General features: G+C 36.0%; 2 protein-coding genes and 2 long non-coding RNA genes across 6 annotated transcripts in view; 1 reads left to right on the top strand and 3 right to left on the bottom strand.

The window, feature by feature from the left end:
- Positions 1-10,747, bottom strand: part of LOC139775994 (uncharacterized) — a 35,903-nt gene extending 25,156 nt beyond the window's left edge. For 2 of the 3 annotated variants that reach the window (XM_071712383.1, XM_071712384.1), the window contains exons 1-2: positions 10,434-10,746; positions 9,919-10,063 (exon numbers count right to left, since the gene is read on the bottom strand). In XM_071712383.1, coding sequence (XP_071568484.1) covers positions 9,919-10,063; positions 10,434-10,507 — 219 coding nt within the window. In that variant the 5' untranslated portion in view covers positions 10,508-10,746. Of the gene's footprint in view, positions 1-9,918; positions 10,064-10,433 lie in introns of all 3 variants that reach the window. The other variant, XM_071712382.1, reaches the window with a different exon arrangement.
- LOC139775995 (uncharacterized) lies at positions 8,379-21,723 on the top strand. The gene is made up of 2 exons (XM_071712385.1): positions 8,379-8,521; positions 19,671-21,723. Exon 2 carries the CDS (start codon positions 19,887-19,889, stop codon positions 21,177-21,179), a length of 1,293 nt encoding a protein of 430 aa, XP_071568486.1. The 5' UTR covers positions 8,379-8,521; positions 19,671-19,886; the 3' UTR covers positions 21,180-21,723.
- Positions 16,233-17,765, bottom strand: LOC139776000 (uncharacterized). The gene is made up of 3 exons (XR_011718987.1): positions 17,618-17,765; positions 17,353-17,432; positions 16,233-17,004 (listed from the first exon to the last, which is right to left on the bottom strand). It is a non-coding gene; the product is annotated as an uncharacterized lncRNA (long non-coding RNA).
- LOC139776002 (uncharacterized) overlaps positions 18,876-26,226 on the bottom strand; it is a 29,169-nt gene continuing 21,818 nt past the window's right edge. The window contains exon 3 of the long non-coding RNA XR_011718989.1: positions 18,876-18,902. This is a non-coding gene — a long non-coding RNA (uncharacterized lncRNA). The remainder of the gene's footprint in view (positions 18,903-26,226) is intronic.

A 26,226-nucleotide genomic window follows, 5' to 3' on the forward strand; every position in this document is an offset into this window, starting at 1 on the left:
CGAGTTTTGCCTATTTTTAAAGATAAATTTAGTGTTCCTTCAATTTTTGTGAGAAATGTATAATTTACTTTTACTTAAATATTAGGGTGAAAGACCCAATTACTGGCATATTAAGCATTCAGTAACATTTGATTTAATATATATATACAAGCAATGATACTTTATCTTTTTAAAATATTTTTTTCGGATTGCTCCAATTATAAACTTTATAAATAAAATTAGAAAGTTTAAATAAAATTGATTCTTAATTTTTAATTAATATAATAATGACCAAGCTCAATTGCACCTAATACTGGTAACCTCTAAATTTTATGTTCCTAATTCTGGCAACCAGATGAACACATTACTGGTAGTTTTTCTAACCAAACTTTTTATTCCCGACTGCTGCCGGCCGAAGGTTTGCACAACGGAGGGAATATTCGTTTCACCTAAGTATATACCTAAGTATACTTACATGACAACCTCACCAGGTGTGTCAAGCAAATTTTAAGAGAATAATAGGTATCTAATATGTGAGAATGATAGGTATTCCGATGATCCGTGTTTACGCTCTTATCCATCAAAACAAAGTCGACATAGAAGTTTAGAGGTTATTCTGTCATTCACCAAGCTGCCAGTATTATGTTCATTTCATGATTTATGTCCATAATACTGTTGACAGTATTAGGATTTATGTCCATAATACTGTTGACAGTATTAGGAAAAACACGAAAAAGTGAACATATTACTGACATGAATAATTATATTATAAAAATTAATAATTTATTCCATATATATATATTTTTTCTTTAATTTCAACATTATTTTATCAGAAAAATGTGTTACCGTGAGACTTACTATTCAAATTTTGCCTATAATCGATAATCTTTGCAGCTACTTTCATCTACTCTACTAATAAAAATGGACGTAACTCAGCAGAAAAATGAGTTTCTCGGACTTTAAGTATTTTTTTTAATTAGTGGATTGGCTTTTAGTTTCAGTTTATTGTTATAATAACAACCAGATTTCTTGAAGATTTTATTAAAAATTAATAAAATAATATAAGATATAGTTTTCATATTTTAAAAAGTATTTTAATTTTGATTGACAGTAATATGGACACTGTCAGTAATTGGGTCTTTCACCCTATTAATTTTTATGTATTTGTTGTTATTGCTAATTTTGTGAATAATTAAAAAATAAAAAATAAAAATGTTTTGCAGATCCTTGCTTAACACTACAAAATAGGTGATATCAGTACAAAATTACCTTTTTCAAAAAAGGTAAAAAAAAGTGCCAAGTACACGCAATGTATTTTGTAAATTCAATCGAAAAATTATCTCACAAAATTGTCTCACAAAAATTGTCTCACAAAATTATTAAATTACAAAATTGTTATTTTATTCAATCCAAGTGATATCTACCTCGAAAAAACCTAAATAACAAGTGGTATCTATTTAAAAAAAAAATACGTGAAATTATTTAATACTGCGCCAATTACAAAGAGAGAATATATATATATATATATATATATATATACCTTAACAAAATTATTATTATATCACGAAATTGCGTTACCAAACTCAATCCAAGTGATATATACCTTAACAAAATTATATCACAAAATTGTTTTACCTAACTCAACCTAAGTGATATGTTATTTCAAAAAAATATAAGAAATCTATAAATTACGCCAACTACAAAGAGAATATATATATTGCTTTGAAAAATAATTGTAGTGCAACTACTCTTAAAAAATAAAACAAAATTGTGTTACCTAACTCAACCCAAGTGGTATGTATCTTTGTATTCCTGAGGATCTTTCTATCAACCCAAGTGGTAGTAGTTTTAATTCTCCTTGATAAAATTATAATATTACAAAGAATCATTTAATCATTTTAATCACAAAGAATTAAAGAGGTAACATTATAAAATAAAAATATTTAATTAAAATAAAATAAATAAATTTTTCTTGTAAAAAACTTGGCGCTGCTTTTTTAAGATTAATCTAGACAAACTTGCCTCTTGCAATGTTACCTCTTTAATTCTTTGTGATTAAAATGATTAAATGATTCTTTGTAATATTATAATTTTATCAAGGAGAATTAAAACTACTACCACTTGGGTTGATAGAAAGATCCTCAGGAATACAAAGATACATACCACTTGGGTTGAGTTAGGTAACACAATTTTGTTTTATTTTTTAAGAGTAGTTGCACTACAATTATTTTTCAAAGCAATATATATATTCTCTTTGTAGTTGGCGTAATTTATAGATTTCTTATATTTTTTTGAAATAACATATCACTTAGGTTGAGTTAGGTAAAACAATTTTGTGATATAATTTTGTTAAGGTATATATCACTTGGATTGAGTTTGGTAACGCAATTTCGTGATATAATAATAATTTTCTTAAGGTATATATATATATATATATATATATATATATATATATATATATATATATATGTAGGTCCAGAGGTATGTTCCGGGACTGTTTACGTTTTTTGAAATGTACAGTCCTGGAATATACGCATATATATGTAATCAGATTCAAAAAACTGTCCCGAAAATTGCCGTAGGACATGAATTTTTTCCAGGACAGTCCTGGAAACTGCCAAATGTCCCGGAATATACCGATATAAACAATAAAAGTCCCGGAACATACTTCCGGACCTACATATATATATATATATATTCTCTCTTTGTAATTGGCGCAGTATTAAATAATTTCACGTATTTTTTTTTTAAATAGATACCACTTGTTATTTAGGTTTTTTCGAGGTAGATATCACTTGGATTGAATAAAATAACAATTTTGTAATTTAATAATTTTGTGAGACAATTTTTGTGAGACAATTTTGTGAGATAATTTTTCAATTGAATTTACAAAATTAAGAAATTACAGGACAAAATGATAATAACTACTATAATATTTATTCATTTATATTTTCTGTTAAAGAATACATAATAGACATTATTTCGAAAAAAGCATCTAATCGTTCATGAAAATCGTATGCTTTTTTAAATTCCGCTAAATAATGATTAAAATGGTACTCTTTACGACCATATCGTGGAATACCTTCGCGAACATCTCTCCATAAACGTTCTATGTTTTGGGTATAACATTTACTTTAAAAGAAGCGTACACAAGTGAGCGAAAACGAAATGTCAAAGATAGGTTTCGTTATTTAAATCACGCGAGGTAATACTTTTATTTTTTAATCACTATATTAAATATGTATATTTATTAAATATTTTTCATAAATTTGTAGGAATTTGGACGAAATCGACGTAGTCGAGTTTACAGCTACAGTGTCTATTTCAAAGAAATGTTGGATTTAAATTTTGAACCACGTAAAAATTATTAATAAAGTAATAATTATTATAATATATGTATACTATTATTTCAATTAAATAGTTATAGCAGACAACAGTTTAGATAAAAGCTTTTGGTTAAAGCAGAGAATATTTTGTATTCTTATTTCCTAACCACATAAAATTGCGTATACTTATTGTATATTTTTCAATGTATGAACTATTCTCTGCTTTACATGACTTTCCTTCGTTCATACTTACCCTATTTCTACATACATATTGGTCTTCCAATACTCAAAATAATTGCTATATTTTTCACACTTTTTTTGTTAATAACTTTTTAATAAAGCAGCTTTTGGTAAAGCAGCAACTTTCACGCGAAACGAGATATTCTCTACCATTTTAATCATTATTTAGCGGAATTTATGTTTAAAAAAGCATATGATTTTCATGAACGATTAGATGCTTTTTTCGAAGTAATGTCTATTATGTATCCTTTAACAGAAAATGTAAATGAATAAATATTATAGTAATTATTATCATTTCGTCCTGTAATTTCTTTTTTTGGTAAAGCAGCGACTTCTCGCGAAATAAAGTATTCTCTGCTTTAACAAAAAGACTTCAATTTATCAACAATTTACTGCTTTAAATGTTGTGTTTTGGTAAAGTAGCGACTTTCACGCGAAACGAGGTATTCTTTGCTTTAAAAAAGACTATTTTTTGTGTCTAAAAAGTTTTAAATATTGAGAGGCATAAACGACCAATATTACATCTTTTTTTTTAAGCAGAGAATACCTCGTTTCGCGTGAAAATCGCTACTTTATCAAAACACAACATTTAAAGCAGTGAATAAAGTATTCTCTGCTTTAACAAAAAGACTTCAATTTATCAACAATTTACTGCTTTAAATGTTGTGTTTTGGTAAAGCAGCAACTTTCACGCGAAACGAGATATTCTCTACTTAAAAAAAAAAGACGTAATATTGGTCGTTTATGCCTCTCAATACTTAAAATAACTGCTATATTTAAGAAACTTTTTTTGTTAATAACTTTTTAATAAAAAACGAGCGACGGCTAAAACCTTCCGAAGGTCACTCAGGAGGGTGACCTTGACAACATATGTCAAGGTCAAGGTCATCGGAGGGTGGTCCGTATTACTGTATAATTACCTAAACTTTTAATAAATATACCAATTGCCACATATATATACATACAGACTAAGTTTGTTTTACTCGCTTTCATATTGTCAGTACTGACACTCAGAGGCAGCATGTTTATACGTTCATTTAGGGTATAGCATACAAACGCTATTTACAAACTAAACGACAGTATGTGTTTAGTGTGACAAAGATATTTTTTAAACAAGTGCATTTCAAAATAGATCAACGATAATTATTAACGTTAGCAATAAGAGATTTTTATATTACATTTTTATCTTTATTGAAAGAAAGTGATGATGATATTGAATTATATCGGTATTTGAGGTATTTAAACGGTAATATACTTATCAATCCTATTTACTTAAATAAATTATAAGTAATTTAAAGAAAAAAACTTCCTAAATTAAAAATATAGAATTATATGCTATGTTAAAAATAAGCTATAACTATCATTCACGGGCTTCTTACTTTCTTACTAGTAAATGTACATAGAAAATATTAAAGTAACCATTAGTCATAAAAAAATAAAGAAATAAAGTTATACAATAGATAAATTAATGTATTATACATATATTGAAAAACTATTTACTTCAATTAATGTAAATATCTTGTAAAATCTTGAAAATATCTATAATAAAAACCTCAAATACGATATCTGCTTGAAAAGAGTTAGTTGATTAAAATTTAAAATATTTTACTTTTTAAAAATAAACTACTTCTTTACAACATTTCACAACATGTCATCTGACAACAGTTTGATTTAACAGTTTGTAATTTTTCTTATTCATTGGATCAATTATTTACGTTCATATTTACATTCATTCATATTAAATAAAATATTACTTGTTCTTGGATTTGTTTTTTTTCGTTCTTTATTCGTTACTGTCTGAATTAGTAATATTCAAATATTGCGTTCGTCTTACAAGTAATTTCTTTCAAGTGTCACACACCGATTTTTTCATTTTTTGTATTTTAATTCAAGATGTCGAAAGACGATTTTTTATGTAAAAAATAACTGCTTAGTATTAACCATAACATTTATATACGATGTCTCATTTTTAATAATGGAATAAAATACTTCGGAAATAACACTTCCTTCAAAAAATGTTTTAAACAAAAGTTGTTTGATTTGGAAAAAAAATGTAAAATAGTGACCTTTATACATAGTGTACATACGCTCGTCGACAGAAAAGTTGTACGTGACGTAAACCATAGATTTTTAGTACTGGCAGTAAATATCGAAACTCAGCCTATGTGTCAATCATTTTGTGATACAAAATATTTATACAGGATGATTCAAAAGTCCGTGCCAAAATTTTAAGGGGTGGTAGAGGAAGGTACAACAAATATTTTTTGTTAAATATCATAGTGTCGGCGTCGCGTTGTTATTCCGATAGGCGACGCGAAAGTCGGGAGGGTATGAACAAGAACAGCTGATGAACAGGATTTTGGCCGCAGCGGACACGATTCTATGTTGTTTAACAAAAAATATTTGTTGTGCCTTCCTCTATCACTCCTAAAAATTTTGGCACGAATTTTTGAATCACCCTGTATATGTTACGGGCAAAGTCCGCAGTGTCGGCATTGCCCGGACAATGTCAGCATTGCACAACGCGACTGGGCAAAATAGTTTATTAGCGGACATTGCCCGGTTTGATGTGGGCAAAGTTAACACTGCCCATCCAGCGAAGGCAATGTCAACGACTATTATCACATTGCGGACTTTGTTCGGTTTCAAGTGGGCAATGTCGAAAATTAACAGTTAGCCTTATGTAGGCAGGGGAGGGGCTCCGTTTCCACCGGGACGAGTTGCCACATGGGTTTACAACTTTCCACGCATGTACTTTGCAAGGCACACTATGTGTCTAGTTTAACGGTAGTGGAGCCCCCCGCAGGGGGACGGAACCTACTGCCTTCACGCATACACTTTCCACGTGAGACGAGTTGCCACATGGGTTTACAACTTTTCACGCGTGGAAAGTTCATGCATGTAATAAAAAACATCTACATCGCGTCATGACTGCATCAATAAGTGTCCACAACGCGTTGTGGCATTTTCACATTGCCAAAACGCGTTGTGAGCGTTATTAAAAGTGCCACGATACGAATTTCGCGTTGTGGCCTTTTTGAATATGCCACAACGCGTTGTGGTCGGCTTTTTCGTTTAGTGAGCGTCGGTCTTTGAGCCTGACATGTCCATTTAGCGCAGCTTGTTAGTCCACGGAGATTTAGCATTGTCGACATTGCCCACATGGAATTGAGCAAAGTCCGCAATGTGATAATAGTTGCTGGCATTGCCATCGCTGGATGGGCAGTGTCAATTTTGCCCACATCAAACCGGGCAATGTCCGCTAATAAACTACTTTGCCCAGTCGCGTTGTGCAATGCTGACATTGCCCGGGCAATGCCGACACTGCACACCATGCGGACTTTGCCCGTAACATATACATATATACAACAACTACATTGTATAAAATTATAATTTCAGTTAATTTTATTTATCTGTAATTAAAAAAGAGTTAGCCTAATAAAAATTTTAGAAAAACGGAGTTAAAAAATATAACAAAATAAAAAACATCTTATATAACACGAAATATCTTTTAAAATATTTATTTTTCGAACATTTTACCTTAATATTTTTATACGCAGAATAATGAGAGGAATCGATTTACGTAGAAAAAATTATATACATTTCTTGGAAAAATTTAAGTGACTTTTATATGACCTTGGCAGAAACTCCCAAGGTCAAATAAAGGTTATTATTTTACATTTCTTTCGAAACCACGCAACTTTTATTTAAAATATTTTTTTGACAAATGCGTTATTTTTGCAATATTTTATTCCATTATTAAAAATGAGACATGTATAAACGATTAATATTGAGCAGTTATTTTTTGCATGAAAAATTATCTTTCGACATCTTGAATCAAAATCCAAAAAATTGGCGTGTGACACTTGAAAGAGGTTACTTGTTAGCTGAAAGTGCGTGTTTTTGTTACACTATTTCTTTAGAAATAAAAACAAAGCAAGAGTAAGCGAGAAAGAATGTATTTGCTAAAAAAAAAATAGTCGTTATTACAAAAGTTTAAGGTTTTACAAAAGTGCTTTGAAATGTAAAATCCATTGGTAATACCTACGAACGTTTTTAGTGTAAAAGCGAGCAAGAAAAACTTGGCCACAATATGCCGGGAAACACTTGGACACTTTCAAATAAAATATTCAATGGTTGAAAAATATTTTACATTGCGACTTATAAAATACCAATATAACAGGGTTATATATGTTAGGACAAATTTAAAATAAATCTAATGATATATATTATATATACAATGTTTTAATAAAACAATCAAACACCACAACATAAACACCATAAAAGTATGAAATGATATAAAATGTTAACATAAACATTCTTTTGGCATAGCAAAGTATCAACTTTGACATTCTTATAATGTGGTAAAATATAAATCTTGACATGAACCTTGACCTTTAATGTTACACTCTTTCCTTCATTAATATTATCAAGATAGGGAAAGAACATCGCCAATTTTATTATGGGTTCTGGGCTATGAACTCATACTTCTATATGCATTTCTAAAGAAGGTTGGTAGAAATAATAATAATATAACCATATCTAATATTAAATAATTAGCACTAAAAACTTCACACGAATCAACATAAATATATTATAAATAATATCATTAATTTTATATAAAATAATATATTTTGTAATATCACCCAGGGTATCTTCCCGTGGTGACGATGATATAACAAACAAACTTATTTGTTTGTTCAGCTAAAGCCTGATCTACAATGTGTTCTTTGCTTCCTGTTTTCTGCTCTTACCTCTTTGCGACTATCTCGTATTTCGCAATTCCGTCGCGTAATGCGATGTTTTTTGTTCTCTGTCGCCCAAGATAAAAATTGACAAACTTCAGAAGAGATAAGAAACATCATGTTACGCGACGGAATTGCGAAATACGAGATAGTCGCAAAGAGGTAAGAGCAGAAAACAGGAAGCAAAGAACACATTGTAGATCAGGATTAAGTCTCTGGTATACAATCAAGGTACGTAAATAAAACAAAATATTGTGTTTTAGCAGAATGAAATGGCAAAGGATTGAATTCTATAAAAGCGTATTTGCATTTGCAAAAATAAGGCTTGTACTATATTGGATGTTGTACTCATATCATGACATTGATGTGGTATTTAAGTCAAGGCAAATACTCAAACGCAAAAATAAAGCTGTCATCAGAACATATTGTAGATATTTTTATATCATTTTCTGACAGTTCTGACGATGAAGGTATTGTAATAATGAATAGGTATTAAGACTGGTAATTGAACTGGTCATAACTTCTTTCGCTCTCCGTCCCAAAATCTAAAATTATTTTTCTAGTATTTCTAGTAATGTACACAACAATATCTACAAAATGATATATGTTTCAATACTGTGCGCCAATGGTTCATTTTAGGCGAAGTTCTTTCTATCAATAATATATCCATCAAGGAAAGTAGAAACGAGTCCAAGAAAACTATTATTTATATGGTGTATAATTTGTAATCACAATAATTGTTGATAATTTTAAAAAGTAAATTTATCCTAAATTATGGCGGAATAATATTCTTTTCTCTGAAAATACATTTTTATGGTCAAGAGATTCCTCAAGAGAAGTCATATGTTAGTAAAGTAAATCATTAATAGCGATTAAATTCTGCTAAAATATATGTTAATACAAATAATAAATTTTTAAAATGTGATTTTTTTTGCGATAAAAGTAAATCTGACATATTTATATCAGATGAATAATAACAATTTGGATAAAATAAATATAAAAATTCCGCAAATTTTTATATTGAGAAAGTGTGGTAATAATGGTATAAATATACCAAAGCTAGTGACACTGGGGAAATCTTATGATTACTGATAACTAAATTTTAAATAAATATAAATATTTAGATATTTTAAAGGAAAATTTGAAATAACTTGAGAAAAATTTAGACACACTAGATTTTCGTTTTCGACAAGTACACTTGTATAATGTATGTACCTCATGTTGTAGAAATATGCCACTACAAAATTTTCACATCTCAAACAAATTTATGACCAGATATTGATGGAAAATTAAATAAATCGTCACTTTCAAGAAAGAAGTGCTTTGTAAATATTTATATTGAGTGTTATTTAAAAATCTGATATACATCATTCTGATATTATATAAACATTAAACGCAAAGTGACAAAAAGATGAAATAAATTTATTATTTAATAAATTGCAGTAAAAATATTTTAAAAGTCATTATTTCGAAATCTGTTAATTTAAAAAAGTATAAATTTCAAAGTGTAACATAATCATCTTTTTAAGCATTTAACATTTTACTCAGAAATACGTCAACTTTTATGACTTCCTGCTTATATATATATAGATATATATATATAAATTCAACTAATTGTTATAACTGACCTGCATAGGAATATCTTGAGAAGTAGTGGTAGTGGCTGAGCTCAGTGCCATCGAGTTTTGAGACTGTATATACTGAGAATACTGCCAATATCTCACTCTTGGATCTTCCCATGTTGTAGTTCGATTGAAATGATTTATGAAATATCTGAAAGACATTTCATTAACAGTCATATTTAATTTCTCATGCTAAAGAAATATGTGATTTTCTATAAACATTTTTAACTTGAGGCATCTATCGGAGCCAAACTTCTTTGAGCACAAAGCATCTCGATTAATGCACGTAGAATATTATCTACATCCTTATCTTCTTTTTCAACAGATATATTGATAATTTGGCCATTTATTTATCTCGATAACTGTAATTATTACTATGTGCGTTACTATGTGCGTTAAACTTTGCACAACATGGATTTAGTGATATGGGACAATTTTGATTTCAAGAACTTTATCAGTACGCTATCCTTAATAATAAAAGGAATATAACGATAAAAAGTTCTAGAGTGCACTTTACATACGGACGACCGCTGCGAATTTCATATCTGCATTCCCAGCCGGGTGGTAATTGACTCCTGTCATTCTGCTCCGCCATCTTTCCGCGTTGTGTTGTTTTGATAATCACAACGAAAATATCACGTAGATTACTCTTCTCCTTCAAGTCCGCTATCAATACGCTACTATTTATCCAATCTCGTTATAGCGTTGTAGCGTTTGAGAGGCTTCTTCTTCTTTTTTGTTTAATGGCACCCGCCTCTTGTCAGTGGACAATACGGCCAATTTCTTGTTGAAAATGAGTGTCAATGAAGCTTGTGTCACTATCGCAATATTCAAGATCTATTTCCATTCGAGTGGTGAGACAGCATGAACTGTGTACGTGATGTAGAAAGGAAAGCTTAAGGGGCGGTGGAGGGGAGAGCAGCGCGCGGTTCTTTAAATTTCAATAGCCTTACAGAAGGCCATGATTGCCATGATTAGGCGACACACCTTAATTGCTAGTGGGTTTTCTAAGAATTTCGTAAATGTCACGACAATTAGGTCCTTTACATTTACAAATAACTTCACGCAGCTTTACACCATGTCTAATAGTAATTGGACAATGAAAAATTAAATGGTTAATGGTTAATATCCTGAATCCGATTACCGCATGGACATGAGCTATTATCAATGAGATTTTTGCGATACAAACTATAATTTAGGTTATAATGATTAGCTCTAATGCGGTTCACACGGTTACAATTGTTTCTCTCCTAAGACCAGAATTGTAATACCAAGGTTTGGATGATTCCCGATAGATGTTATTATAATAGTTGGTTCCTTTATCAAGAGCGCAAGAGGCAAGATAGTCTCTAAAGCGATTGTCGAGTCTTTCTTTAGGAATTGCAAAATGATCCGTATATGGAATTCTGAACCGCGGAGGTGGGGTACCCTCCCTAATTGCCCTTTTTGCCAAGGAGTCCCCAGATAGCACAAGTAATCGAATTTAATTCTATAAGAATTCGCGTGTTCGAATTCTTGTAGACTTCAGGATGTCTGTTCAAAAAGAACTTCATAAGAATTTGTTTCTCAAGATTAAAATGATCGAAAAATATATTCTTTAAGACTTCAAAAGAAATATCGATCCAGAATTCTTCAAGAAATGTTTTATTGTAGCCGTAAAGAATTCTTTTCGAACTGTTGTTTTCGCGAAGCGTTGTTAGAATCTGCGCATGTGCAGTGTGCCTGTTTGTCGTTACCATGGCAACGGATTGTGAGGCAGCACGGCGACGGTGCACGGGCAGCACTAATTCCATGGTGTTAGAGGACAGGTGTAACATTGCGCATAATGTTACACCTGGCGGCCGGAGAATACGACAGCCAATCAAATGTTTATCCAAAATTTGGCGCCACATTTAAATGCAGCATTAGTCACAGTTTGTGACAAAAATGCAAACAAAAATAAAAAATTTGTAAATATAATACGAAACCTCACAAATTAATTAAAAAAATATAATACATAATATACTAATGATAAAAAAACAATTTCTACATTAATAAGTAAATAAAGAATAAATATTGCAAATAAGGAATTAGAAAACGTTATTAATAAGGAAGTATACAGAAATGATTACTCGTATTGCAAACTGTAAGAACAATATTCCTGACACAATGTTATATTTAAAATCGTCTTAAGTTTATTATAAAATGCTATAATAAAATAGATTTTGTAGTAACTTACGATAATTTACTCCGCGTAAACGAGTGATATATCGTAAGTTACTACAGAAGTAACGCTCGCGTAAACGTAGTATATGTAATATTATTATATTATTATGGGTCCCTTTTTCCAATGTCAGTTAACATATCATAATAAACATTGAACAGATTTAATATAAGGTTAGTTTGTGTCTCTGCATTGTCATTACTTAATGTATATATGTTTGTTACCTAATTATTTACTTACATTAAAATCTTATAAGACTGTAATCATACTACTGTTTTTTTATATGCAGTTGAAATGGTCCGTACGTGTGTAGTAAAGGGCTGCAATGTTCGGGTGGGACAGGGAAAGCAGCTCTTTTGCTTTCCTAAAGATCCTGAAAGACGTTCTGTTTGGATGTCGAGGATTGGACAGACATTATGGTATCCTGGAGTCTCCAGCTACATTTGTGAGGTGAGATATTTTTATTACTCCTCGCATATGTGACATATTTACACATGATGCATTGATTAATTTTGGCACAATTTCAGAATCATTTTGATGCATCGCAATGGGAAAAAGTACGTGCAGATGGGTCCAGAGTGCTACGATCTCTGCAATACCTTTGGCTATAGAAAATAATGAAAACATCTCTCTTGCAATGCATGACCATCGATATGTTATTGACGTACATCAGCGTCATCCCTTTCGAGATCTCACTGCACAATTGAACCGCTTACCTCGTGATCATGGCTGTACCTCAATTCAATATGAGCCATCAAAATCCATTCAAGTTACAGAAAGCCAAGTAATAGCCAAAACAAATAACATTGTAATAGAAGGTGTGCCATATCAGGATAAAAACCAAGAGCTTTCTTTTACTTCTTCTCATGACCTCTCTGTTATGGACTTTCCAAAGGAAATTAGTCATGAACTTTCTGCACCTTGCATTGCAGACCATGGTACTGATGATTTCAACCGACTAACTATCTTGGCCGATATCTGTGCTGCTTCTGAACCCATTTATATACCTCCATCTACTGCAAGTCCATCATCAATAATAATTAAAGAATTACAAGATCAGCTGAAAAAACAAGAGGAAGAAATAAAAACCTTACAACATAACAATAAGCGTCTGACTACCATAGGAAAAATAATAACAAAAAAATACCATACTGTTAAACCTATTTATGAAAAATATAAGTGTAGATTGTGGCGCTTAGAACAGAAGAATGCAAAGTCTCTCGACTTAACATCAAGGCTACGTGCTGACCAGATTGCATCTCTAAAAAGGCAGTCTATTCGTGGTCGATTTAATTGGAGTCCAGAAACTGTCAAGGATGCCCTTGTGTTTAAGATGAAATGGGGTACTACAAATTTTTGTGATTTTGTGAATTATCTACCCATCTTTCCATCAGTTAGGACCCTACAAAGAACGGTAGAACATATTTGGTTTGAAAGTGGCATCTTAGATGAGGTCTTCGACATGCTCAAATGTGCAGTAAAAAATATGTCTGAAAATGAAAGAGATTGTATGATTGTTGCAGACGAAATGGCAATTAAAGCTGGATTAGTGTTTGATCCTTCAACTAAAAAAATGATAGGAAATTGCACCTTTCCTTCTCATGTTGGACCAGCTAAAAAGGTCCTTGTCATCATGTGTGGAGGAATTAGTAGACGATGGAAAGTTGCTGTGGCTTATTTTTTTACTGGGAAGGTAGGACCCAAAATAATGGATAAAAAGTCTAGCAGTGGCAGTGTCTTCAAGGATATAATACTGAAAGTCATAGACAAGTGTGAAAAAATAGGGCTGAAAGTTCACTCAATTACAACTGACATGGGGTGTGAAAATAGAGCCATGTGGAATATGTTTGGTATTGGTTGCACACGTGAATCTGATGCTGTAGTCAGCATACAGCATCCAGTTAGAGCAGAGGATAGATTTTACTTTATACCGGATCCAGTACACTTATTCAAAAATATCGTAACTATGCTTGAAAGCAACAAAATTATTTATCTTCCTTATGACTTTCTTGTTTCTGAGAAATTAACGGATCCAGTAGTTAATATCCAACATATAGATGATGTGTTAGAGTTCGAATTACAATTTGAAATAAAGATAGCTTACAGATTAAAAAAGACTAAGGTTCATTGTCGAAATTCATATGAAAAGATGAAAGTTGGAACGGCCCGGTCAGTCTTCAATCGACGAACCGAGATTGCGCTGAGAAAATATGCTGAACGTACTGGTAAAGACGCTTATAGGACCACTGCTTCTTTTATTAGATTAGTGAGCCATTGGTTTGATATAATGTCAAACAGATCATCGAAGCTGGCTCTTGGTCTGTTGAACAAGAAAGCATATGAAGAAACAATGGACCACATCAAGAAAACTGCTTATGTATTTCGTTTTATGATAGTAGGCACTGATGGGCACTGGAAGCCTTGTCAAACTGGCGTTATCATGGCATGCGCAAGCATCATTGGCTTGCAAGATTATTTTTTGTACAAGCGTTGCTACAAGTTTATACTTACTGGTCGGTTTTGTCAGTGTAGTATTGAAAACCTTTTTTCTGCCTTGAGAGTGAAACAACCCATTCCAAACCCTCTCCAAGTAAAACAAAATTTAAAGGTTTTGGTGCTGAGCCAGGTCTGCATTAATGCTAAGAATAGCAGCTACGACAATGATACTTATGATGAAGATGTTGAGGATATAACAATGGATTTTATGAAATTTTCTAGAAATATAGCTATAGCACGACGTGAAGAAAATGTTATTGAAGAATTGATGGAATCATCTGCTTTAGTATTGCCTCAACTAAAAGATCATCACATAAACATATTAGATTCTTGGGAGTTGCAGATCCTATATGACATGGCAGGGTCAGTTATTCGTAGTATAAAAATAAGTAGCACGACAGTTTGTGATGTGTGTCTCAATTCCGTCCTATGGCAGGGGAGCGACCGCCATCCTTATTCCCTCGTAACTGAAATGAGAAATTACAAACACAAGAACCTCGTGGAAGTTTCCGATGAATGCTTTAAAGCAATCGCAAAATCAGAAATAACATTCAGAGAAATACGGCATGATTTGTGTGAAGCTAAAATTAACATGATAGATTTCTTAGTAAAGCAAATGGAATATGTATGGGATGGCTGCAATATTCCCACATGCCATTCTATTACACACAAAATTCTAAAGAAGTTTTTTACTATGAGGCTACGGACATATAGTATTAAACGCTGTGAAGATCTAGCACATCTTAATGGAAGGCGTTACGACAGCAAAACTATGGCTATGCATGCTTCTGTGAAGAAGGTGTTTTCATAAAAATAATGTAATTAAAGTTATGATCTCAATCAATTTCTTCATTATTGCTAAAACTTTGATTTTCTTTTTGTTATTATGTGATTTTAGCAATTCTTTTTTAATTAAGATTATTTTTTTTTATTGAGAAGATTGTTTTGCAGTGCTGTGATAGAAAAAAATTATATATTTTTGTGTTTAAGTTAGGCTTAGTACTGCATATATAACTGTGACAGGGTAATTATGTGTTAGGCTGTGCCTAGAGATTAAGTATTTGGTCTTGTACCGTCCATTAGCTGTATCAAAACAATTATAATTATATACTATAAAATATGAAATATATTTGTTATTAATGACATGAGTATATAATTATTCATTGATATACGTAATCTTGCATACGTAAAGACAATATTAAATAATTTTTAAAATTAATTTTTACTAATATTACTATATTATTATTACTAAAGTTTCTTACTATTATATCTACTAATAACAATAATATAGAATTATAATTTGCATATTTGATTTTTATTAAAATTACTTTTGTTGGACCTTTATATTCAATAAGATTAACATTAGAAATGTGTTTCTTAACAATTCAAATAATATGTAAATGTTATTACTGTTAATAACAGCAATGTTATCTAATTAATATAAATATTAATACTTATACGTGTATTATATAATATTAATACTAATACTTATAGTGGGTCTTGGTGTATGGCTGTGCTGAGAACAATAGCGTACTTCCATTGCACTGTATATGTATGCATTGGCTGATAGTATATTTCTTTGAAATATTTTAGTTGCAAGATAGAAAATAAACAAAAGTCATTTAATAATTCACCAATTTTATTTCACAATAATAGTAAGAATTCTCTATAGTAAGAATTCACTTTACACTTATAAAAAAAGTTATCCACATAATAAGGTAATGTCATACAGATATTTGTTGCTGGTGATCTAAACACCAAAACCTCTAAAGGCTGATTTATAGAGGCCGTAACCGTTGATTTAAGCCGTAATCTTTAAGAAATTGACCAATCACAGTCGAATGTGAGAAGAATAATCGACTGTGATTGGTCAATTTCTTAAAGATTACATCTTAAATCAACGGTTATGGCCTCTATAAATCAGCCTTAAGATCAAAAACAGTAATGATTATATTTACATCATACGTTAAACACGTTATGTTAAACACGTAGGTATTTCATTCTGCATTCGATTCGCATACATCAAATATGTTTTTCATAAAATATATTTTACTCCTCATTCGATCTGTCTCATACAGAATTCTTTTAATTCTATGAAGTTTCATGTTCTGCTTCAACTTTAAACACCTAATGATTCCGGATTTGACCATATATTCCCTCTGTAAAGCTTGCAACAACTCTAATTCTTCTGAGGATGAAACTCAGAGTTGTGGCAATGTGCAAACACCTGATTCTGCATGGGATCGCACATTTCTTTATAAAACGCTTCTCGTAACGCTTTGATTCTTCTAAGAGTAATGAATCAGAGTTGTGGCAGTATGATATCTCCAGTATTTCCTGAGCTGACTTTATTGTATAACTTTTAAAGGGATGTACATTCAGAAAACTGCAAACTGCAAGAAATCATATACCAAATTATATACTGATCATATATTAAAGCTGCATTTCGATATTTATTGCCAGCATTAAAATCAAGTTTACATCAATACACTATACATTTTCGGCACTGGCAGTGAATAATGGAATGCAACCTAAAGTGATCGAAACACAGGAAGGCTGAGATTTCATACATCCGACAACGACATTGTCGGACGTAAGCGATTGGCTGCGAAATAAAAAATTTCTCGAATTTCTAGAAATTTTCTATTCTGCAGCCAATCGCTACGTCCGACAATGTCATTGTCGGATAAATGAAATCTCAGCCGAATACTCCAAAATTTTTGCTGTGAATAAAAACTAACCTCGAAATTAGAATGCAGAATGTGTTTGCAAGGATTGAAACCGAGAACGTCTGCGAGAAACGATGAAAGTACTGGAAAATCTAGAAAAGAAAACAATTCATTTTGAGTTAGCTTTTACCCAACATAATCTAACCTCACAACCTTACATTATTTTCTCGAAACTACAAATTATTTTCACTTTCACGTTCAACGTAGATCAAATTCAATTGCACTATCGAACTATATTCAGACGATACACTCAGGAAAAACAAAGAAAATTACTTACAATTGCTGTTATGTGACTGCGTGCACCAAACTCCGTTTGTGACGTCAACAGCTGTTGCAAGCTCACATACACTTACTCTACACACTCACGGATCAGCTGCTAGGTACACAAGATGGCGGACAGAAGTCATGGTGGGGGTAAATGGCGCTTCTCTTACTATAGGACTCTACTGGCGGCCGGAGAATACGACAGCCAATCAAATGTTTATCCAAAATTTGGCGCCACATTTAAATGCAGCATTAGTCACAGTTTGTGACAAAAATGCAAACAAAAATAAAAAATTTGTAAATATAATACGAAACCTCACAAATTAATTAAAAAAATATAATACATAATATACTAATGATAAAAAAACAATTTCTACATTAATAAGTAAATAAAGAATAAATATTGCAAATAAGGAATTAGAAAACGTTATTAATAAGGAAGTATACAGAAATGATTACTCGTATTGCAAACTGTAAGAACAATATTCCTGACACAATGTTATATTTAAAATCGTCTTAAGTTTATTATAAAATGCTATAATAAAATAGCCTTTGCAGCATCTTAAGATAAGCTTTTCTGTAATCTGAAATCTAAGATTGAACTATGAGCACCGTTCTAAGTTGTAGAGACGTGTAATTGATTGTAATATAAAAGAAAGTGTAGGAGTGATATTATATTAAAACAATTATAAATAAAGGAATGCAATTTTTCCAGAACATGTTTTTATTTTACATTTTGTACATTTTCGGTAAAATAAACCGCCGCGTACGTCTGGAGGTCGGTTATGTATCTTGAAACGAAGTGAAAATTACAAAAGTCAACGGGAAGACAATGATGACGAGGACTGTGAATGACGACGACAGCACGTTGGCATAGCTTCTCCGCAAAAATAGAATATCTAATATCTAAACACAATATAACCTTTAACTATAATATACTTCACAATAATATTGAAGGAGCCATATTGCTTTTGGCATCTTGGATAAAGTTCTGATTGGTCAAAGAAAATGACGACTGCGCATCCTCGAAACTGTTACACCTGTCTTCTAACACCATGGCTAATTCCGTACTTCGAACGATCGAGATCAAGGTGCGAAAATCGCGCCTGAGCCGTGGTAGCGAGCGGACGTCCTGTTTTCTCTCTCCCGCGACTCTCCGTCGTAGTATCCGTGCATATCGCGCCGGTTGGTCTTTCTAGCGCCGCGAGAGTATCCTTTATCCAGTGTTCGTTGTTCTTTACTCGGTTATCGAGGTTTTCGAGAGTTATTTCCTTTTTTTCCGGTTCGTAGTGATATCTCTGCAAAAACAATCTAGAAACGTGCATTTACGCGGGGAGATGCAGACGGCTTCGGCCTCCCGCATTCTCGACCCCGGTGAAACGTCTCTCCCTCAACAAAGGACTTCGGCCTCTCTGAGTGAGTTCGATAATTTTACAAATAGTTTAGCCAGCCGCGCAGCAATTTCGAGCCGCTTGCCCGTGAGCCCCATCAATTCCCCGGTAAACCGCTCTCGCTCTTCGTCGAGAGATCGCGATCATAACGACGGATCGGCTAGCGATTCGTCGGATAGTCTAGAAAATACCATGGGGGGAAAAAATAAAAATAGAAAGCATCACAACTCTGGGACGACTAAGGGAACAGGCAGGTCCCCGCCCCTTCCTCCCCGTCCCAGTAATGATTCGACACTGTTCCCTATATACCGAGCATGAACGTTCTCGAAAACGTTGGCCGCGTGGTAGCGGCTACCACCGCTACACATGAGGGATTAAGTATTGCCGAGAACAACGATGTTAAAATTTCGAAATCTAAAGATACGGTTAACAACACAACAAAGTTATCCGCAATAGTTCCGACCGATAGCAGCAATGATAGCCCTCCCTCGGACTCGGCTATGGATCTAGATCCCGCCATCGAGACGAGGAGGGGGGTTAAGCGAGCATTTGAAGGCGATTTAGCGTCTGCCGAGAGAGGATCGTCATCCCCTGCCTCTGTTTCTTCCAGCAAGAAACACCGCAGGGAAGCTAACCGCTGCCACTGATTTACCGCCTTTCCTTGTTCATTTTCAGTACGCGGAATCCAACGTCGCTCCCGACTCGCTGTTGATCTCAAAAATCATTAACGGATTTGACGAGAACATTCAGGAAATACACACAATTGGATAATTTATCTCTCTCTTGAGAAAGCGCCGAGCCAAGTCACTGGACTTGCACTCAGCTTTGGAGAAGGCCAGACTATTCTGGATCAAGGCTACTCAAGCGGCATACTTCACGCATGAGATCAAGATGCTCACGGCCAATTCGAGACTACCACCTACTCACGCATTCAGTCGATTGACTGCGTACATAGACGCTCAAGGGGTTATCCGAGTTGGCGGCCGCCTCAACCAGTCAGCACTAGCTCAAGACAACAAACATCAGGCGATTTTACCTCGCCACTCACGGTTCTCAACTTTAATCATCGCCCACGCCCATTTGCGTACTTTACATGGAGGAACACAGCTGACATTGGCTCATGTCAGGCAACAATATTGGATCATCGGCGGACGGGCTCCGGTGAAGTCTCATATCTTACGGTGTGTCGTGTGTGCTCGGCAGAGGGGGATCCGTGCTCATCAACTGATGGGCCAACTACCTCTCCCTCGGGTTACGCCGTCACGTCCGTTTGCTCATACAGGAGTCGACTATGCCGGACCGCTCACCATCAAGACATGGAAGGGACGAGGTGCGAAAACATACAAGGGATGGATCTGTGTGTTCGTCTGCTTTTCCACCTCCGCAATTCACCTCGAAGTAGTCAGTGACTACTCATCAGAAGGATTCATAGCAGCCTTCCGAAGATTTGCAGCGAGAAGGGGAATTGCTCAGACCATGTACTCGGACTGCGGGACAACTTTCATTGGAGCAGACGCCGCGCTCAAGAAAATGTTCGTCCAAGACGCTCAAGAACATCAACGGATTGCTCAAGTGTTGCAACTTGACGGCATAAGATGGGAGTTCAACCCACCAGGTGCTCCACACATGGGGGGCAAGTGGGAGGCGGTTGTAAAGTCCGTGAAGTTTCATTTGAGACGGACCATCGGGGAGACTTTACTCACGACGGAAGAACTAACAACGTTGCTTACGCAAATAGAGGCCATTCTCAACTCAAGGCCGTTGGAACCGTTGAGCGACGACCCTGAAGACGTCTCAGCGCTCACCCCAGGTCATTTTCTCATTGGAGGTCCACTCACTACCATACCCGAGCCATCTCTGATCGACCTGGCAACCTCGCGACTATCTCGGTGGCAGCTCATCCAGCAGCATGTTCAACAATTTTGGGCGCAATGGTCGGCGCATTATCTGCAACGCCAGCAGGCGATATCCAAGTGGCATCATCCTAACAACAACATCAAGGTGGGTTCTATCGTGCTGCTCACCGACGAACGCTCTCCACCGTGCAAATGGCCACTCGCAAGAGTAACGGCTTTGCACCCCGGAAAGGATGGACTTACTAGGGTGGTTACCCTCAAGACGGCCACCACGATGCTCACCCGGCCAATTGCCAAGCTTGCCGTATTACCCATTTCATCAGGATAAAGGATCACGAGTAAGGAATCATCAACAAGGTTGCTGATGGCGGGCGGAATGTTCGAGATTACGCTCGCGTTGCGCCATCTCATCAGATGGCAGCATCGATCGGGTATCGACAGGCCGGATCGACGCGGCAGCTTGCGCAAGCACGGGCGCGCTCATCGCGAGCTTCTCCCTCGCCTCAGAAAGAAACATGTCCGCGTTGTGATCGTACGTACGACGTGTGCTCTGTGAGTTCTGTTCGTAGAACTGCATACCGTGCCGCTCGCAGTGATTGAAGCTGCCAAGAGACTGTAAAGTGTAAAGAGACCGCTCACCCCAGCCAGCTCTGGTACATCAACACGACGACTCAGGCTCACACGTGCGCGAGTGCCGACCGCCACGTGTCTCAACGGCTCACGGGCGAATCACCACGAGCGAGGCAATTTATACAATTGCCTCGCGCATCAAAAGACTTCTCATTATACACCGCTCATCGTTTCTCAGGTCAGACTGTACATATTTCATTAAAGACGGCTCAGACTGTGGTCTGAGTTACACAAAAAATAAAGGACTAATTCGTTAACATCCTCCACGCGCGTCCTTCTCATGCCGCTACCATCGCCGGGATTAATCAGCGATTTCGCGAACATTTGGTGAAGATAAATATTGACCACCCATCGCTTAAAAAACACAATTTAGTAGCCTTTATACCCTCATTTAAAATCATGCGTATATTGCAATTGTCAAGGGTATCCCATTGTGTTTCTCTGATAACGAAATCATGCAGGAAATTGAATCCTCTGTAAAAATTATCTCCATTCAACGTCTCAATCGTCGTGTCAAGAAAAACGGAGAGTCTGTATTTGAACCGTCTAAAACAATTTTAATTAAATTCGAAGGGCAAACTCTGCCTTCAGAAATCGCTATCTTTAAAACTAAACTAAAAGTAGAGCCCTACATTCCTCAAATTCAAATATGCTTTTCCTGTTTCCGTTTTGGCCATATCAGCTCGAGCTGTCGCAGCAAGGCAAGATGCGGCAGATGCACGCTAGAACCACACGCTAATAAAGATGACTGCCCTAGAATCAATCTACCTCCGTTATGTATAAATTGTAAGGGTGATCACCTTCCCACAGCATCCACCTGCCCGGTTTTTATTAAACAGAAAAAAATTGTCCAAACAGCGGCCGAACAAAACATTCCTTACCTAGAAGCCCGCAACAAGGTTGAAAATTGCCAATCCTCAATCTATTCTCCCCCTCTATACTTCAGTTCCTCGGACTCCTATCCTTCTCTCCCAGGCTCTACGAGCTCTTCAGACTCCCCAAAAAGTACCCGATTCAATTTTAACGCTATGCCCTCGCTTAACAGATTCCCTCCCTCATCTGCACAGTCGTTTTCAGGAATCTTGAAAAATGGTTCCCCCCGCAACCAGGGCAACTCAAACTCTTCCTCTACTCAACGTAGCTACACGAGAAACCCCTCCCAGGAAAACAATTCGAATATCAACCAACACAACCTTAAAGAGGCACACAATGCCTGTCTATACTATCCACACGGCAGAGAGCAGACCTTCAACTCCCAATCTCCTGTGTTCAATCACGGTGATGCACCTGTCAACGACAGAGGCAATAATCCATCTTTCTACCCTAATCCTCCCTTCTCTTTTGAGTCTCTACGTAGCCTTTTTAAAATCATTATCGATTTTGTTCGCAACCTTCCAGAATTTTTCCCTGCAGTTAATGACTCTCAAATCTACAAAATGGTGCTTCAATTTTGCACCATCATCCAAGGTGTCTACGGCCTTTAAATGCCTTCTAACACCTCCAGTTCGGCTTCCTCTCCCAGCTTTAATATCATATATTGGAACTGCAGGGGCGCATCTCTCAGGAAACCTGACATCGAAAAATTGTCTGAATCCCATGATATAATTTTTTTAGCGGAAACCCTCCTAAACCCCTTACACTCTTTCTCCATTCCAGGATTCAAAATAGTTCGTCAAGACCGTGACACTGGCCGTCAAGGCATAGCGCTGCTCATCCGCAGCAGTATAAATTTTTCGCCTATCAATCTGGATAGCATTCTGAAAGCAGATGATTCTGTCGAAGCTATTGGCATCAAAATTACGGTTAATGACACCAGTACAGCCCTCTTCGGACTTTACAGACATCCCATAGGGGTTTGTCCTCAGAGAACCTGGCAAAGATTTTTCAATCTGGCCAATTCCTTCCCTCAATATCTATTCCTAGGAGACTTTAACGCACATCACCCCCACTGGGGAGCCTCTACTCCCAATTCGGCGGGACATGTCATCATGGACTCGCTAGATCGGTTCCCCTTCATGTTACTCAACCCAAATACGCCCACGTTCATTCCTCCCCCAGGCATTACACCATCCCTAATAGACCTTGCCATCGCTTCTTGTAATTTTGTTCCTCTCCTCAACACTCGTGTGTTTAACGACACGCGTGGTAGTGACCACCGTCCGATTGGTATCACAGTTAACGCAAAAATTAAAACAAACTGTATCTTTTCCCACAAGTATAAATTCACCAAAATACAACTCAGAGAACTCAGTTATTCTCTAGAGAACAAAGCACACGAGATTGAGGCTCTCGTTCTCCGCGACGCAGACAATGAGCCCGTAAAGCAGTATGATTCCTTCATCAACTCTCTGCAGGAGGTTATTGACACCATTTCCCCCCCTTCTAAAACGCCCAGAACCATTAACGGCAGTACCATCCAACAACCAAATAACATCCACCATAACTCTCCTCCTGCCCCCTGGTGGAACGCAGAATGCGAAGAGGCGGTCAAAGCGAGAAGCCGGGCGTGCAGGACTTACCGAAGGGACCCTTCCGTGAACAATTTTCAGGCATATCGAAACCAAGTATCCGCCACCCGAAAAACTCTAAAAACTGCTAAAAGAGAAGGATGGAAGAGCTACTGCAACTCGCTTGATTTTATGACTCCCACACCGTCGATTTGGAAGATGATTAAAAGATTCCGCAATCGCAAACTAGCACCATCCGGAGATTCTTCCACGATAAGCGAGGCGCTTGCCGATGAGACCATGGCTAATATAACTCCCCCCTCCTGTACGTCAGAACGTCCCAACCTTCTCAACAACCAAGCAAACCCCGATGGCCCTCTGCAATGGCTCGATAATCCATTCCTATACAACGAATTTCATCATGCTCTCAACACATGTAAAAGCAATTCCAGTCCGGGACTCGACTGCATTGATTACAGAATTCTCAAAGCCCTTCCGATCTCCCTCAAGAAACTCCTACTCAGAATCATCAACAATATCTTCGCTGAAGGTGAATTCCCGGAAGCCTGGTCCCATTCTCTAGTCTACCTTATTCCCAAACCCCATGGCAAAGGGGCCCGACCTATTGCCCTCACTTCCTGTATACTTAAACTCCTCGAGAAGATGATCCTGAATCGCATTCATTGGTGCGTCGAATCTGAAACATCAAATCTAATCCCAGATCATCAGTTTGGCTTCCGCAAATTCCGTTCATGCTCTGACAACCTTACCATACTCAACGCAGAAATCCACAACAATAACCTCCTTAACAAAGCTACGGTAGCCCTATTTATTGACATCAAGGGTGCTTTCGATAATGTTGTTCCCCCCATTTTGGTAGAAGACCTTTTACGATACAATTTCCCAGCCAAAACATGCCAATTTGTCCAAAACCTCATCACAGAAAGAATCGTTCAATTTGTAATTCAGGGCAAGCTCTCTTCCCCGCGCATTTCGCGCAAAGGCACCCCTCAGGGATCAGTACTTAGTCCTTTTCTGTTTAATTTCTATCTCAGAAATATAGCTTCACAACTACACCCTGGGGTGAAGATTTTACAATTCGCAGATGACATAGTTATCTTTGCTTCAGTCAAAAAGATTAAAAAAGCCATCCGCTGGATCGAGACAACCCTTGCCAATATCACTAAGTATCTCTATAACCGTGGTTTAGAGATCTCACCAAGCAAAACGCAACTTATGATTTTCTCTAAGCATAAAATTTTCAACCTAAATCAATTTAAAGTTCAAATCGGTGATGACATCATCTCCCCAGCAGACTCAGTTTGCTTCCTTGGCATCATCCTTGATCCCCAACTCACAGGTGCTCTTCACATGGACTCAGTCATCAGCAAAGCCAGAAAGGTCGCGGACGTAATCTCAGCATTGAGAGGAGTTTGGTGGGGATCTCATCCTCAGCTTCTCCTCAATATTTATAGAGCCGTCTTGAGAGGATATATAGAATACGCATCCCACATCTTCTCTCTCAAGTCTAGTCCTAAATTCCATCGTCTGGAGATAATCCAAAACAAAGCTATAAGAGCTTGCCTAGGATATCGTATATCCACCCCTATTAATACAATGTTTGCGGAAGCCAAAGAACCTCCTCTCAAGTTACGATTCAAACATTTAGCATCCAAATACCTCATCAAATCTTTATCTATCACTAATCACCCGGTAACAGAAGCCATGTTTCAACTGGCTATAACAGTACGAGACAGACCACCCGACTTGGAATACTGCCGTAAAAAATTTCCTCTCCTTGATCTCTACCTACAGGTAAAATCTCTCTTGCCCTATATTCACTCCAAGGTGGCTCCCTCCCCCTTCCAACACTCTTATCAATCCATTCTATTTACCCCCTCTCTTTATCGACCAGATTCTGACCTCTTAAATCTGATTGACAGAACCCCTAAACCTCTGGTTCAGAACATATTTCTCCAGGCGTTCGGCCCGATCATTCAAGACTCCACAGTCTTCTATACGGATGGCTAAAAAATTGACTCATTCAGCTGGGTTGGCGCTTCGTGCTACTCCCCAACACTCCAAAAACACTTGATGTTCAAGCTCCCTGCCCGTGCCTCGGTCTTCACAGCGGAAGCCTGGGCAATATATAATGCTGTGCTGCTTACCCTTGACCTCCCCGGTCCTAAATTCTCCATTATTTCGGATTCTAAAAGTGTTCTTGACGCTCTCTCCAATCCAGTTACATGCAGGTCAAACTATATAATCCCGCTTATAAAAAGCAAAATATTAGCAGCC

This window comes from Temnothorax nylanderi, unplaced genomic scaffold (genome assembly GCF_030848795.1).
Source record: "Temnothorax nylanderi isolate EJ_2023f unplaced genomic scaffold, tnyl_v1.0 TNYL_tig0109_pilon, whole genome shotgun sequence".
Classification (NCBI taxonomy): Eukaryota; Metazoa; Arthropoda; class Insecta; order Hymenoptera; family Formicidae; genus Temnothorax; species Temnothorax nylanderi.